The sequence below is a fragment of the Muscardinus avellanarius genome (genome assembly GCF_963383645.1).
Source record: "Muscardinus avellanarius genome assembly, chromosome: 12".
Classification (NCBI taxonomy): domain Eukaryota; kingdom Metazoa; phylum Chordata; class Mammalia; order Rodentia; family Gliridae; genus Muscardinus; species Muscardinus avellanarius.
In genome coordinates this window covers 102,125,305-102,140,044 of record NC_137798.1, presented here as the reverse complement: position 1 = coordinate 102,140,044, position 14,740 = coordinate 102,125,305, and the positions used below count along the sequence as shown (strand labels likewise).

General features: G+C 53.8%; 1 protein-coding gene across 5 annotated transcripts in view; it reads left to right on the top strand.

Annotated features, from left to right (window-relative positions):
- BCL11B (BCL11 transcription factor B) overlaps positions 1-14,740 on the top strand; it is a gene marked incomplete at its 5' end in the record, with an annotated part of 93,160 nt that overhangs the window by 27,487 nt on the left and 50,933 nt on the right. For 2 of the 5 annotated variants that reach the window (XM_080707370.1, XM_080707369.1), the window contains one exon: positions 12,189-12,401. The exons of the other annotated variants lie outside the window; for them this stretch is intronic. In XM_080707370.1, coding sequence (XP_080563496.1) covers positions 12,189-12,401 — 213 coding nt within the window. The remainder of the gene's footprint in view (positions 1-12,188; positions 12,402-14,740) is intronic. 5 annotated transcript variants of the gene reach the window in all.

The window sequence follows — 14,740 nt, the reverse complement described above, 5'->3', positions numbered from 1 at the left end:
GGCTGGCCACGAACTGCAATCCTCCTGTCTCAGCCTCCCAAGTGCTGGGATTACAAGTGTGTCACCACGCCCGGCTAGAGAGCATTTTTAATGCGAGGAGAGGAGGAAGAATTAGGGTCTTAGGGGGAAGGTCTTGGGAGGGAGGACCGGGATTTTAAATTTAGTAACCTAACACCAATAGGTAGCTCCCTCCACGCTCCCCATTCGTTTTGTAGGACTCTTACTGTTGGGCACTGTCATTTGATCCAAAATCCTAAAACCAGTAGTATTGCTGTTGCCTTTGACCTGAACATCCCAGAGTAGGTATTCTGATGTGTGGTTTCTGGCCCCAGAAAGGTGGGAGAGGAGGAGTGGGAGCAATGCCTACCGCAGGCAGCCTTTAAGTGCACAGTCTTGCTTGGTGCTGGGGAGCCGGAGCTCAGTGCCGACTGGTGAGGAAATCCTTGTTTTTCCTTTGCGGCTGCCTCTCCAAGCTAACAAAAATTGGCATTTATACCCACGGAGTACACAGCTGGTTGTTCCGAAGTGGTACCTCCGCTGGGGAAATGGAGGCCCCCAGTGGCCTGTTGGGGCGCCATTTTACTTTTGTGCTGTTGTTTTTCTTTCAGAGAGGTGTGGTTTCTTTTTCCGGCAACTGCTGGATACCCCGAGTTAACATTTCTTATAAGAACAACCTCTGGCGGGGGCCCCCAACCTCTGGGCTTAGATGCATCCTTTAGGAATACAGAGACTGTCTGTCCATATCTGGCTTGTTTGCCCTGGCAGGGCTCAGACCTGGGGCTCGAGTTTCGGGGTGGGGGTGCCTGTCTGTGCACCCTCCCTTCTCCTGGGGGTCTTGACAGAACCCTTGTTCCCAGCATCTGAGCTGGAGTGGAGGGAGCAGATACCCCGAGTCTGCATCGGTGCGGGCTCCCAGCCAGGAGGTGTCTGGTGCTTCTTAATTGAATACAGATCCGAGTAAATTCCACGTGGGCACGCAAGTATGGCCAAAGTAGGCAGGGATGTTCTTTTCTCCCCCTGTGGCTGAACCTGGAGGTTTGAAACCTCCCATCCCCGTGAACTTTACTGTCTCTATCTGGTCCACATGGGTTTGCAAAAAAAAAAAAAAAAAAAGTAATAGAGAATCAGAACCAGATCCCGTGACGCCGTGTAAATGTTTGCATGAAATGGCTCTCCCATTTTTTTGTCAGTGGCAGCTCGTTAATTAACCAGCAGATTAGCTTTCCTCTGACACATGCAGATTTTGGGAGAGAAGATGGTTGGCCTGCCCCGATGCCCACCCCAACCGTCTCAGGAAGCCTCCCTCACAGGGTGGCCGCCTCTTCCCTCTCCTTCCCGCGCCCCCCTTCCTGCACCCGCCCACCCACCCACCCTTCCCTTAAACCCAAGTGGGCTTGTGGCGGAGCCGGGGACAGGCGCCTTAAACACGGCTAAATAATCGTGTTTACGCTTGGCGTTCTCGGTAGTGAAAAATCTGTTCGCTGTTTCTCCTTCCTCATTTCTCAGCCTTTGCTTCCTACCTGTTTTTGAGCACATGCCCAGAAATAGTAGTTTTGTCAGATGAGGGGGGGATAATGCCAGCCAGCCTCTCTTGCTGCCAAGGAAGCTGCTGGATTTTGCACAACAGAGTGACTTTTTTTTTTTTTTTTGGTGACACTGATGGTTTTTTTTTTCCCCCAAAGAAATTAGGACGTAGAATAAAGGTATTAAAATGTACTTAAGGAAGGAGGGGGGAGCTACCGAGTCACCCCTCTGGCTCAGGTTTAGAGAAGATCTCTAAAAGGGTTTTTGAGTGTGACTGTGTGTGTGTGAGTGTGTGTGTGTGTGTGTGTGTGTGTGTGTGTGTGTGTGCACGCGAGCGCCTTGGCCGCCCTGGACCCGCAGAGCTGACTCAGGTCCCCTCATTTCAGCACCAAGACTTTTCTCTGCCATTTTGCTGGTGTTGTAAAAGGATTCTCCCCTCCCCCCCCTTTCATTTTTCTTTTTCTGTTGGTTTTGTGCCTGTGGAGTTCCGAGGCCTCCTGAGCCAGTGCTCTTCCTGCATTCTTCCTCTGAGGTTGCAGTTGAGAATGTCTCGCCCTGATTTGCGATTGGAGCTCTTTGGAACCCTCACGCTTCTGTTCACGTTTCTGTTGTTGTATACATAAGATCAGCCGGGAGGAGCCCCCCCCCCCTCTGTGTTATTTCCATGATGTTGTTTTAGGGGTGCCTGGAAAGTAATTTTTAAGATGGGGTGCTGTTTGCTAGGCAGAGAACACCCTGTGCAATTACAGTCAAATACAGCCTTGTAGATTAAAACAATTTTTAAAAAAAAATAAAACAATTTCAAAACCAAGTAAGTACAGATAAACTCTGGGCCCTTCTGTGGAGAGGTGAGACAGGTTTTCTCTGAGAACCTTCCCAGGGTTTCTGAGCTGCTTCTTCTGTCCAGCACATGCCTGGATTTCAAAGACAGCCCAGGGGGGGGGAAATTACAACAAAATCAAAGTCGGCAAGCCACGATTTCCCCCAGTTTCTAGTGGGAATACTCTGTGATAGAAAGAATACTTCCACGGAGGGCCGCATTGCCGGTTTGTTTAATGACATTAAATAGCCGTATAAATCTCAGCAGAACGTAAACCTCTGTTACAGTGGCGTTGCGAGCGAGGCTGGATTGAATCGTAAGGAGCAATGTTACTAGTGTTAATGTGCTAACAGTCTTTATTAAATTAATCCCGCAAAGTGTTAATTTTTACAAATTTTGTTGTGCACACACCGCACGTCACCTCTGGTGTGTTAGGAGATGAAAATGGATTTCATGTCAAAAAAGAAGAAGGGGGTGGCTGTCAGACTGTTCCCTTAGAAGGAAATCTGTGATTTTTTTTTTTTTTTTTTTTGCCGTCAAATGCTACCGGGCTGAAAAGAAGGCTCATAATATGTATATTAAATGCCATCTACATACAGAAAAACTCAGTTAAAGGAGCTACTTGGTTGAAAGTAATTACAGGCCTGTTCAGTTCTGTTAGTCAGTGACATTTCAGACTTGGCTTAGGAACATAGAGAGGCCATAGAAAGATTTTGTTCTTACGTGATGCAAAACGCCGAGCCTCTGTATTCTCTTGTGTCCATTAGAAAAAGGTAAAAAGAAATGAAAGGGGAGAGAGAAGGATCGAGCATCACCCAAATCCAGGGAGAGCTAGGTTTTTTTTTTTCCAATTACAGTAGTGGAGATCAATTGCTTCTGACTCTAATACATGCGAGTAAAAACAAAATACGCATTTAAACCATAGCGCCATCCCTATTTTTACAATTTTTTTCTTCTTTTTTTTCCCCCTCAACTTTCTATTAACCAAGTTTATTTCTATTCCATCTAAAATGAGAAACCCTGCCGGCTCTGTGGTTGTGGGTCCCTTTCCTGCCCAGGTAGAATTTTATGGCACCGTCTTAAAAAGGTCGATGTACTTACATTCCTCAAACCCACAACCCCGAGGGCACCTGGAATTCCAGTCCCCTCTCGGGCTGTGTGGGCTCCAATCAGAGCTCCACGCTGGGCACTCTTATTTTCTTTATGTTCTTTTTATTGGCTGGGCTGTGTTATTTTCATCCTTAATTCCCTGGGATTCTCACAGTTCATACTCCCCTTCTATTTATTCTCTCGCCTTCTCTGTGCTTGGTTCTTGAGAGAAATCCTGTGCTGGAGTTTGTGGGACCTTCGGATCACAGCAACTTCCTGAGCGCACCCGTTTTTAAGCCAGAGTTTTAAGCAGAGTCGGCCTCAGAATTGCCAGGTTCTTCACGTCAGGCACAGTGGATTTGTTAAGGGAGAGGGAAGAGGTGTCCCTCGCTTAAAACCCACGGTCGGTCGGTGTCACATCTGAAGATCAGTTCCTGGTTTTATTCTGTCGTGTGACATGTGACTTCTGTCTTCGCTGTGGATTTTTTCTCCGGCTCTAAATGAATGGAAACAGGGTGCAGCTGCGGGATGCCTAGTGAGCTTGTCCTTGGCTGGGACTCTGGTTCTGATTCCATCTGGGAAAAGGCTGCAGGGTCCAGATCCTTCATGCCCAGAATGCCAAAGATGTAGCCAGCTTTTTTTTTTTTTTTTTTTTTTTTTTTTTTGGTGGTACCGGGGTTCCTGGAAACCTTTCTACCTCCGGGCTACACTCTCAGAACTATTTTATATTTTTATTTGGAAACAGGGTCTCTTAAGCCAGTGAGGCTGGCTTCGAACCTGCGCGCGCTCCTCCTGTCTCCGCCTCCCAAGCGCGGGGATGACAAGCGTGCGCCACCACGCCCGGCGATGTGTCCAGCTCTTCCCTTCCTTTCCTGGGTTGTACTTTTCTTTCGGGTGTGTTAGCAGCACACTGTTTGTGTCTCTGGATACAATCAAAGATGAAATTCCTGAAGGACCTTGCATGAGTTGTGCTTGAGGACAGAAGTGGCTGCCCAGCTTCTGATCAGAAGGCCTAAAGTCAGGGAGAATTCTCTTTCAGGTATCAGCCGTTTCTGCTGGTGAGATTCAGACTCCATCGACCTTAGTTTTGTCCTTGACCCCTATAGATGCCAGGCGATACATGCAGACATTTTAACATGTCGGGTTGCTGATATAGATGTGTTTGTGCGTGCATATCCACACACACATACATACATGTGTGTGTATGTATATACATTATACACCAACATACATTTTGTGTGTAGAGCTATAGATGTCCATTATATTAGATGTATAGTGCACATTTTTCTACCTCGTCGAACACATGGCCTCACCTTCTGCTGTCCGCAGGCCTGGCCAGTCCAGGGTCCTGGGCCCAGTTCGGTGGACTCTGCCTGCCAAGGCCGCCCCCTGTGCATTCTGGGGCCGAGATACCCTGGCCTTAGTGCAGAGTGGCTGTGGTTTGTTTGCGTCCTAGCACAAGGGCAACGTCCAAGCTGGGAGTTTTCTTGGGGGTTGGGAGGTGAGCCCCAAACCGTTGGTCAGCCCCCTCCTCCACCTTACTCTGAATGGAGAAAGAGGCTCAAGGATATTCTTCCTCTCCCAGCAACACCAGAACTCGGCTGTCCCTGGGGGGGTGGGCTTTTGGACGGGCCAGGGTGATGTAATCTCACCAGTTCTTGGCTCAGGGTGCAAAAGGGGGATCTGCTGCCCCAGAGGACTTCGGCCACTTGCATCTTGAGGAAGTTGGGGTTGGCAGCTATTGAGACAGGTGCTTCTGGACCGAGGAAGGGCTGTGGCTCCACCCTGCTTCTAATGGCAAGACGCAGCTGCTAGGGAGGAAAACAGGTTTTGGTAGTGGTGTGTGTGTGTGTGTGTGTGTGTGTGTGTGTGTGTGTGTGTCGGGGCAGGATCCCTCTTTTGCCTGCCCGTTTTCTGGGATGCATTAAATGGGCAACATATTGGGGAGGGAACATAGTTTGAGTGGTGATTCACCCTGACAGATTCAGGCATGGTGGCGGAAGGAGGAGCTTGAGGAAGGCGGCCTGGCTCCAGGGCCCAGAGGCCAGACCTTCTCATGGTGGCTGCAAGAAGATGCCCAGGTGTCCACCCAGGGCTGTGGGCAGCAAGCGGGGGTCTCCAGATGGTCATTTGGGGAAGTGGCTTCCAGCCCAGAGATGAGCTGCTGGCTCCAGACACCTGTACCGCTGCTGTCTTGCAGCAGCGGACCTCGACTGTGTTTCTGTCTCCCAGGTAATGACCCTGAAGGAGCTCTGTAGACACAGCTGCGCAAACCCTGTGGGACCTCCCTTCCCTTTGTGCTGTTCTTCATCCAAAGGGCACTTACACCTTCACCCCCAAACCCAGGGCAGCATGGGGCTGGAGACCCGGGGGGGTCCTCGATGGATGCTCAGACAAGACAGTAGTGCTGGACTTAGGATGAGAACCCAGAGGCGGGGGTGGGACTTTTGCCGCCCCCCCCCCCCCCCGCGCTGGCTGGGAGACCTCTCCTGACTTGCCCTGTCTCCTGGCGCCCGATGGGGTTCAGCTAAATGCCTCTTCTCCGTCATCGTCACCTTATTGATTTATTTTTAACACTGCCATGAGAAGCAAGTTTCAGTTACTGCTGGTCCCCAAACCTGGGTAATTAAAAACCAAGAAAAAGAAATGAAATTATATCTACGGAGCCGAGGAATTTATTTATTTATTCATTTTTTTGACCTGGGTGGCTCTGATAGTGAACAACAAAGAGAGTTCCTTAGAATTGTTTTGTGCCCGCTGTCTCAGGCACTTCTCACCCCCCCCACACCTCCCCCAAAAAAAGGAGAGGGAAGAAGAGACGTCTGGGAGGTCGGGGTCTCATTTAAGGTGGCACTCCTCTTCTTCCATATAGAAAATTGCCAAAATGAAGGCCACCGGCTGCTAATTAGATGTATTTTAACTGCAGGATCATTTTACCAGCTAATACTCTTGTGAGCGTCCAGCTAATACTGTTATGAGCGTCCACGCGGGCCAGTGGAGGAGATGTTCCCGTGTGAGCCCGGCTGTAGCAGACAGCTTGCCCAGGCATCAAAGGCACTTTCCCTTGGTGGCAGCTGCTTGCCTGGTGCTTTGCACGCTAAAGTTGCTCGGGCCAGGCCCTGTGCTGTCCTCTCAAGATGAGCCCCTGCGTTTCCCCGTTCGGGGCCTGTGTCCGAGGAGGTCCATAGAGCTCCAGCTGGTGGATTCCAGTGCCTGCACTCTAGACGCACGGTCTCCCAGCAGTCTTTGGTCTCTCGGACCAGGCTAGGAGCTGACCACGAGTCACGTCCTGGCTGTGAGGATCCACTCGGAACCGCCGTGACGTGGTACGCAGGCACCTGCCTCGCAGCCGTCGGGGTTCTAAGTATGAGCCGGTTTCTCCTCCATCTTCTCTCTCTAGCAAACCGGAAAAAGAATCCTAATTTCCCATCGGGGTGGGAGGAGGCGGGCTGGGAGCAGGATGCTGGTTCTTAAATATGAGCAATGCATTTGACTCCGTGTTATTTCTCTCTCCCCCCCTTAATACACAGCATTTTTATCATCCTTAAGACAAAGTAGCTGGCAAAATATTTAAGTGATCAGAAAGAAATGTTTTTATTTGCCCGCGTGTGAATTGGGTTATCTGCCTATCTTGTTTATGAAATTTGGGGCTGCCTTTCCCGCACAGTATGTTCGCCTCTCAAATCTTTCCCGGCGCCCATTTCCATATTTCTGCGTTCTTTGTTAATCAGTTGGCAAGCGCTTATTTGAATATTAAAAATTTCTTTAATCATCAAAGGCAGGAGCACAGTCTCATGAATATTCATATTTCCCCCCCCCCTCAGACTGGATTCTAGTTCATTACCCTGCAGTAAAAGCCAAACAGCCATCAATCGCCCTCATTACAGGCTCTGGCGTTTTGATTGGCTGCCTGCTGCCCAGAGCTTTTTTATTTTTTTATTTTTTATTTTTCCTCTTCTCCTATGAGCTGTCTTGTACCTGCCAACAACCAAAAAAAAAAAAAAAATCAACAAACAATGCAGGAATACATTTCTCTGGTTGAACAACAACTTTGCAAACTTGCCCAGTGGTCCGGTGGCTTGCCGGCCCCCACCCCACCCAGCGCCGGGATCGCCGCAGGCTCCCCACATCCTCCCCGCCCCTACTGTACCCCTCCCCCAAAGAAACTCAGGGGGGAAGAAGGGGGGAGGGAAGAGAGAAAATTAAATAAATAAAAAAGGAGAAACTTGAGCCTCAGAGATGAATATTTGTCAAGAGAGTTGACGTAAGTTTCATTTGCATAATGACTTTGTACTTCTGCATTAATAAAATTTGCATATGAAGCCATGTTAATTACTCCTGATCATGCTTTTTGCATTCATGCATAGTAATTTTCTCCGACTTGTGAGAATTAATGTCTTGGCGTGGGGGAGGGGCGCGGGGACTGTCAGGCCCCCTTGCCAGTGGCCCTCGCCCACAGCCCGGCGCCCTGTCTCCTCCCGTGATCTATGACTCATATCTGCACTATCAGTAGGAGTTCTCGCCTCGAGAAAAAAAAAAATGGATCCGCTGAAAGGCACCAGTGGAGAGAAAAATAGAGCTCTCCGGAGTGGCGAGCTGCAGGCCCAGGCCTCCGCTCCAGCTGGGGACCCAACCTGCAGCCCGCGCCCCTGAGCGGCCGCCGGGAGCTCGGCGTCTGCACCCGGTGGGCGTGTCGCCGCGAGTGCGCATGCGCGGGCGGGCGAGCATCCGCGGGGGGGGCTGGGGGGGGCTGGGAGGGCGGAGGGCTGCGGCCCCCCGCGCTGCGCACCCGGGAAGGGTGCACAGTGGGCCATCCCGAGACTTTTGGGGTGCCTCTGCACGTGATCCAAAGAGCAGGAAGGCAGATTCCGACCCTCATGAGCCCAGTGGGCCTGGCGCCTACTTAAGCCTTTTTTTTTTTTTTTTGCGGTAGTGGGAATGGAACCCAGGGGCATTCTCTCTCCGAGCTATACCTCCAGCCCCATTTTGTATTCTTTATTTGGAAACAGGGTCCCACTGAGTTGCAAAGGGCCTCACTACTTAGCTGAGGCCGGCTGCGAACCACGATCCTCCTGTTTCAGCCTCCCGAATGCTGGGATTACAAAGCGTGCTCCACCACCCCCGGCTTTTATTTTCCATATTTTCGAGGGGCAAATTCTGTACCCCCTAGGGAGGGTCCGGGTTTCCTCTGGGTGATGCAAGTAGGCCTTAATTATTTCTTTCTCCCTAATTCAAATGAACTTCCACGATAAGAAACCTCGCCAGCCAGGGCTTTCTTTTTAAGCCACCTCAATCCTACATAAGGCTGAGATATGGTGTCCCTGCGTGCAGGGGGGCCATTAGGATATCTGCACAGGCCTCAGTAGAAAGGGGTTTTATGGTTCCGGGCGGAACCACTCTACGGCTGAGCCACACCCCCTACCCCAGAAAGCTTAAAAACACTGTTTTTTTAAGAGTAGGTCGTAGGACTTGGGAGGGCACCATCTAGGCAGCCACGGTGCTGTGAGAAGACCCCACAGGGAGCAGAGAAAGTTCTAGAAGTGAAGACAGGAAGGTCAAGATCGCAGAGCGGCCACTAAGGGTAGTGGCCATGTTTCCTAGGTGTCTAGCTCCGGCTGGCGTTGTCCTCACCTTCTCTGTGAAAAAGAGCCGCTGAGAAAGTTTAGGTCTCACCTTAGGACTCGTGGCCAGAAAAGGAAGAGGAAGGACTTGAACCCGGGCTCCTCTGTCTCCCTCTTCTCTTCCTGTGTCCTCTCGGCTTAGCTGCCTGCGGTGTCTGGGCACACAGTCTCAAGTTCTCCTTATGACATGCTCAATTTTCTGGTCTCTCTCTCTCTCTCTCTCTCTCTCTCTCTCTCTCTCTCTTTTAGGGGAGTGAGGGGTTTGAGGGTACTGGGGCTTGAACTCAGGGACATTCTTCCTCTGAGCTACACCTCTAGCCCGTTCTTATTTTAAAACAACAGGGTTTCACTCAGTTACTAAAGGTTTCGCTTAAGTTGCTGAAGTTGGGCCTCCAACCTGTAATCCTCCTGTCTTGGCCTCCCAAGTACTGAAATTATAGGTTTGCACCATCAGGCCTGGTTTTGGCTGTACTTTTTTTTTTTTTTTTTTTTTGGCAGTACTAGGGATGGAACTCAGGGACTTTCTACCCCCAAGCTACAACCCCAGCCCTGTTTTTTATTCTTTATTTTGAAACAAGGTCCCACGGAGTTGTAAAGGGCCTCCCTAAGTAGCTGAGGCTGTCCACAAACCACTCTCCTCCTGTCTCCTGTCTCAGTCTCCCAAATGCTGGGATTACAAGCATGTGTCACCACGCCCAGCTTGGCTATACTTTTAATAGCAAATAACCCCCTCCCTGTGAAAGGGCAGGGCTAGACCGTAACCTGGGACAGGTTTGAGGCCCGGAGACCTTGTGTTCATCTTTGAGTTTTTTTTTTTTTTTTTTTTTTTTTTAGTTAAGGTTCACATAATGTTAAGTTTGCCATTTTAAGTTTGCTGCCGGTGGTTTAAGACTGCATTCACGCTGTCCTGAAGCCATCACCACTGTCTGATTCCAGATAATCTATTAGCCCTCAAAGAAAGCCCCCACCTATGAGCCCCCAACCCCTGGCATCCTCTGCCTTCTGTCTGCGTGGACTGGCCCGCCCCATAGGTTTCCACCCAGGGACTCATACATGGGTGGCTTCTCTCATGCTTGACCTTTGCAGTAGCTGCAGGTGGGGACTTACTGAAAGCCCTCACCTGCAGCCCCTCCCTGACCTATTGAGCCAGCCCCTGGAGTGGGGGGACTGCAGGGAGGTCCACATGCCCTATGCAGTGCCCACCCCGTGCAGAATGTCACCTCCCGAGGGGTGGCCACCTGCACAGCCGCTGGTCTGCCCCATGGTGAGCCGCCTGGCAGTCCACCATGTTTCTTGATCCTACACCCATCAGAGTGTTAGGGTCACCTTTGTACTTGGGATGGCTGACACCAGGAGGCTTCTGCTGGCTCCTTGGCTTGGTGGCGGTGCCGGCTGTGTTTTGGCCTCACCAAGAACCCAGAGTTTGGTCTTTGCAGCCCCTGATGCTGGGTGAAGGCCACAGGTGCCCCACATGACCCTTGCCCCCAGGATCCTGGGTGTCCTGGTCTTCAGCGCCAGTTGCAGCTATAGAGGGATTGAGAGCGTGGCCAGGCTTTGGGGACAGCTGAGATCATGGTCCAGAGCTCCAGTGCCCCTCCTCTTCCTACCCCAGGTCTCTGCCGAGCGAGGGGACTGTGGTCTATCCAGCACATAGCCACGTCAGGGGTGCTGGTGATCCAGAGCCCTGGTCTGAAGGGAGGGCCCCAGCTCTGACCTGTTTGGGGGCCCGGTGCCTATACTAAACGTGGGTGGGCGTGGCCTTCCTCAGCCTCTGGCGTTCCTTGGCCACACCTTTCCGGGGCTGTGGCTGTCTCTGAAACTTCCGGGTCCTTTAGAAGTCTTAAGGTCGGAGCTGTGTGTTAGCCTTGGGTCTCTTGGCAGGGCATCCACTGCCCCAGACTCCAAGCTGGGGCTCTTCTTTAGTGCCCCAGGGACCCTGGATTTCAGAGAAGCAGGAGATAGAGCCCCGGTTTTGGAGCCAGGCAGCGGGGTTGGTCGGGGCCAGCCGCTGGGCTGTTTTAGCCTTGGTTTTCTGGTCTGTGCAGTGGGTATCCTAACTCCACGGCCCTGCGTACATGGGGTTGACACAGAGGCAGACAGGCTCCTGGCCGGCAGTGGGCTAGGGACGCTTCTCAGGATGGGGGATCCAGTGGTCAGGGCGGCCGCCAGAGGCCTGTGCCTAGGTGAGGCGCTGCCGCCCCGGCCAAGCGGCTGGGCTCAGCTGCCCGTCATCGTGTCGATGTTTTCTTTCCGTCTCTCTGATGCTTCTCTGCTCCACTCTTTACCCAGGGAATTTGGGCTTCTCTGCTTGTGGTTTTGGCAAAGGCTTCGCACAAATGTTTTGCCCCGGTGGTCTCTTAGCCATGCAAGATAAACGGCCAAATCAAACTCAGGCCTGCCGGCAGCCACGCCGGGCGAGCTGGGTGGAGGTGAGGCGGCCCTGCCCGACCCTCTCCTTGCGTGGCTGTCAGAAGGGTGGGGGTGGGGGAGCAGGGGCTCCCAAGCTGGGCCTGGGCCATTAAGTGGGGTCTGGGCCTCGCTGGGTTTTCTCTGGGGTGCTGAAGGGATGAGGGAGGTCACGGCTTTCTGAAAGGGACTGGGGCTTGGGCACCGCTTGCGGGGGTGGCTGGAGCAAGGCGCCAGCTGGTGGCGAGCTAGACATGAGGCTGACCAGTGCCCAGACCCCTGGAAGGGAACCCTCGGAGGCCCAAAGAACCCGTTCTGGTAGAGCAAGCAGCGATGACTCTAGGTTTTCTAGGAGGGGTGGCCCAGATTTGGGGGAACAGATCCTCCATTGGAGCCTGCTCCAGCTTCCCCAGAAAACCCTTCCTGGAGGGGTCTTTCCTGGGAGTGGGGCCCTGATTGTCCTAATGTGTGCCAGCCCCTACGCAAAGCCCCCAGACCTGGCAGCTGTGGACGTAGGACCCTCTGCGGTGCCCCCTGCCCACTTCCTTAGCCCCTTCTCCCCTGCCCTCGCCCCGCTTGCCCTTCCCAGCAGGGCCAGGCACCCTGGGGCCCTCCCACCCTTGCAGGCTGGGCTGAGGCCCTGCGCCCCGGGGGCCCCTCCCACGCCTCGAGCCCCTTGCGCAGCCCAGAGCCCGACTGACCAGTCTTTTCTATTGTTTTTTCTCCAGGGCCGTGCAGGCCTGCCCAGCTGCCAGTGACGGCCCCCATAGCTGCCTCCTCCCACCCTCACACATCCGTGATCACGGCACCTCTGCGTACCCTGGGCGCCCCCCCGCCCTGCTTCCCGCTGCCCTGCTGCAGCGCGCGCCCGGTCCCGGGCGATGGGACCCAGGGTGAGGGGCCCACGGAGGCTCCCTTTGGATGCCAGTGTCAGTTGTCAGGTAACAGACGCCGCCGCGGTGGGGGGCGGGCGCCCGGGATGGCGGGATGCAACTCCCCGGGCCGAGCCGAGAGCCCAGGTGGGACCCAGGGAGGATGTGCAAACCCACCCACCCAGAAGGCGTTTTTGGGGGGTTCCCCGGGGAAGTGGTAAAAGGATATCCACAGAACCGGAAACCGGTGGTGCCAGGTCCCCAGGGGTCAGGAGGCGCCCCAGCCCCCATTCTGAGAGCCTCACTCCCAGAATGCACCGCCCAGCCTGCAGACTTCATCTCTTTGGGCTGTTTAGCTAACGCTTAATTGGATAACGCTTACCATCTGAGGTTTTCTTCTGCCCTGGCCTCCGCCCCCACCCCCTAGATGAGGCCAGGAGAGGATTCCTCGGTTGTCTGTGTACATTGCCGGAGCCATCCAGAATGCGGAGTTTCTCTTTGGGACAATATGTTGCCCATTAACTTAGAGGGGGAAAAAGTCCCTCAAAAGGAGCCTTTTAAAAAGCGGCGGCCATGGGTAAGAGTGAATCATTGCTGGAGGGGGCAGGGTCAGGGGCCGAGCGCCTGCCCTGGGTCCCGTTCTGGGCAGACCCCAGCCCTGCACATCTGCAGGTGGGCGGACACCTCCCCACCCTCTCCTGGAACAAGACCCCAACCCCTGTGGCCTGGGGTCCCCGGGAGTCCGCGGGCAGAGACGCTCGCTGCAGCCTGGGCCGCCCGAGCAAGGAGGCTGACGCAGGCTCACGTGGCCAGCGGCGGTGGCCTGGGTTCCCGTGGCAGGAACCAGGAAAGGAGAGGGCGGCTTGTGGAGCTGGGGTAGATTCCTTTCTCTGCCTGGTCACCTGACTTTCTCTGACTCCAGTTGCGAAATACCATTTTTTGAAGCAGGTTTTGCTTTTCATCGACCCTGTCCCCATTTAGAGCTACAGGTCTGCAAGTGGCCACAGGTAGCCCCTGCCCCCAAGCGGAGTTCCCTGGGCCTTCCGGCTGGCGGGTGGCCCACAGCCCCACCCCCGGCTATGACAGGTGGTGATGTCATAGGACGGGCTTCCAAGGGAGAGTTCTGGGTTCTTGTGGGGCTTGTGCCGCACATGTGCAAAGCAAAGGCTTTTAGAACACCCCGGAAGGAGTTGGAACTTCTCTCAAAGAAGCCGGCTCCCTGTCCTGGGCTGCCCAGCCCCGGATGACTGGGTGTCCTGGCTTGGTGGATGGGTTCTGTAAGTCTGTGGAAGACCCCATTGCCGAGCGAGGGATGCCCGCTCCACCTGGGCGGCTGCCCACTCTCTTGGCTTCTTGTAATTAGTGCGGCAGCCCTGCAGCCGGCTGGGGGGCCACACTATCAAAGACCAGCCTGAGTGTTTACGACTGGACTTGGTCAAGTTCTCCATGTCAAAACAGGATCCCCTTGCCAGAGGCGCACCATGGAGTTTGCTTAACCCACTGCTGGCTCTGGTTCTCTTTAGAAGTCACCCGGGTTGCTGGCTAGGGGACTGAGCACCTCCCTAACGGGGCTGGCGTGGCAGCTCCATGTCAGCCCAGGGGGGCGCGGGTCACCCACCTAGCCATATTTCCCCTGTCTGTGTCCAGCTGAGGGTGAGCGAGGTTTGGCCAGCCTCGGTACCCGTGAACTCTGCCTGCAGTCTGTCCTCTCCATTCTACCTGGTCCTTGCCAGGGCCTGTCGCCCGCCGCCGCACCCCAGAACGTGTCGTGGCACACGGGCGGCCTGAGGCTCTGCCCGCTACACCGTGCGGACGGATGAGCCGCTGGGCCTCGGATCACACTCCTTCCTCAGCTCAAAGCCATTTCTTGAGTACCTAGTTTGTGGGCCCCATGTGAACAGAGGCAGCCCTGAGGCCCCTGCTCACCTGCAGCTGGCACTCTCGGGGCCATGGAGGGCATGCGGACTGCAGTGAGGAAGGGCGGAGCAGGCAGACAGGAAGCGGCTCTCAGCACCTGTTCCCTCCTGCAGCAGCTCCTCTCTGGCTTGGGGTCTTTTCTTTCTCTCCTTCCCTCTCCTTGATATTGAAACCAGGGGCGTCTACCTCTGAGCTACATCCCCAACCCTTTTCAATTTTTATTTTTTTAAATTTTGAAACAGGGTCTAAGTTGCTGAGGGGCTTGCTAAGTTGCTGAGGCTGGCCTCGAACCTGCCATCCTTCTGTTCTCAACCTCCCAAGTTCTGGCTTAGAAGCCTTCTTAGATGTTGGGACTCCAGAGCTCTGGGGAGACTCTGGCCGAGGAGCACCCCCAGGCTTGGTTGCAGTGCTCCCGGGGAGGGTCAGGGGTGGGAGGGGACACTCACCCTCGGCCCCAGTGCTCGGCACCCTTTGATCTTCCTCTGGTTCCT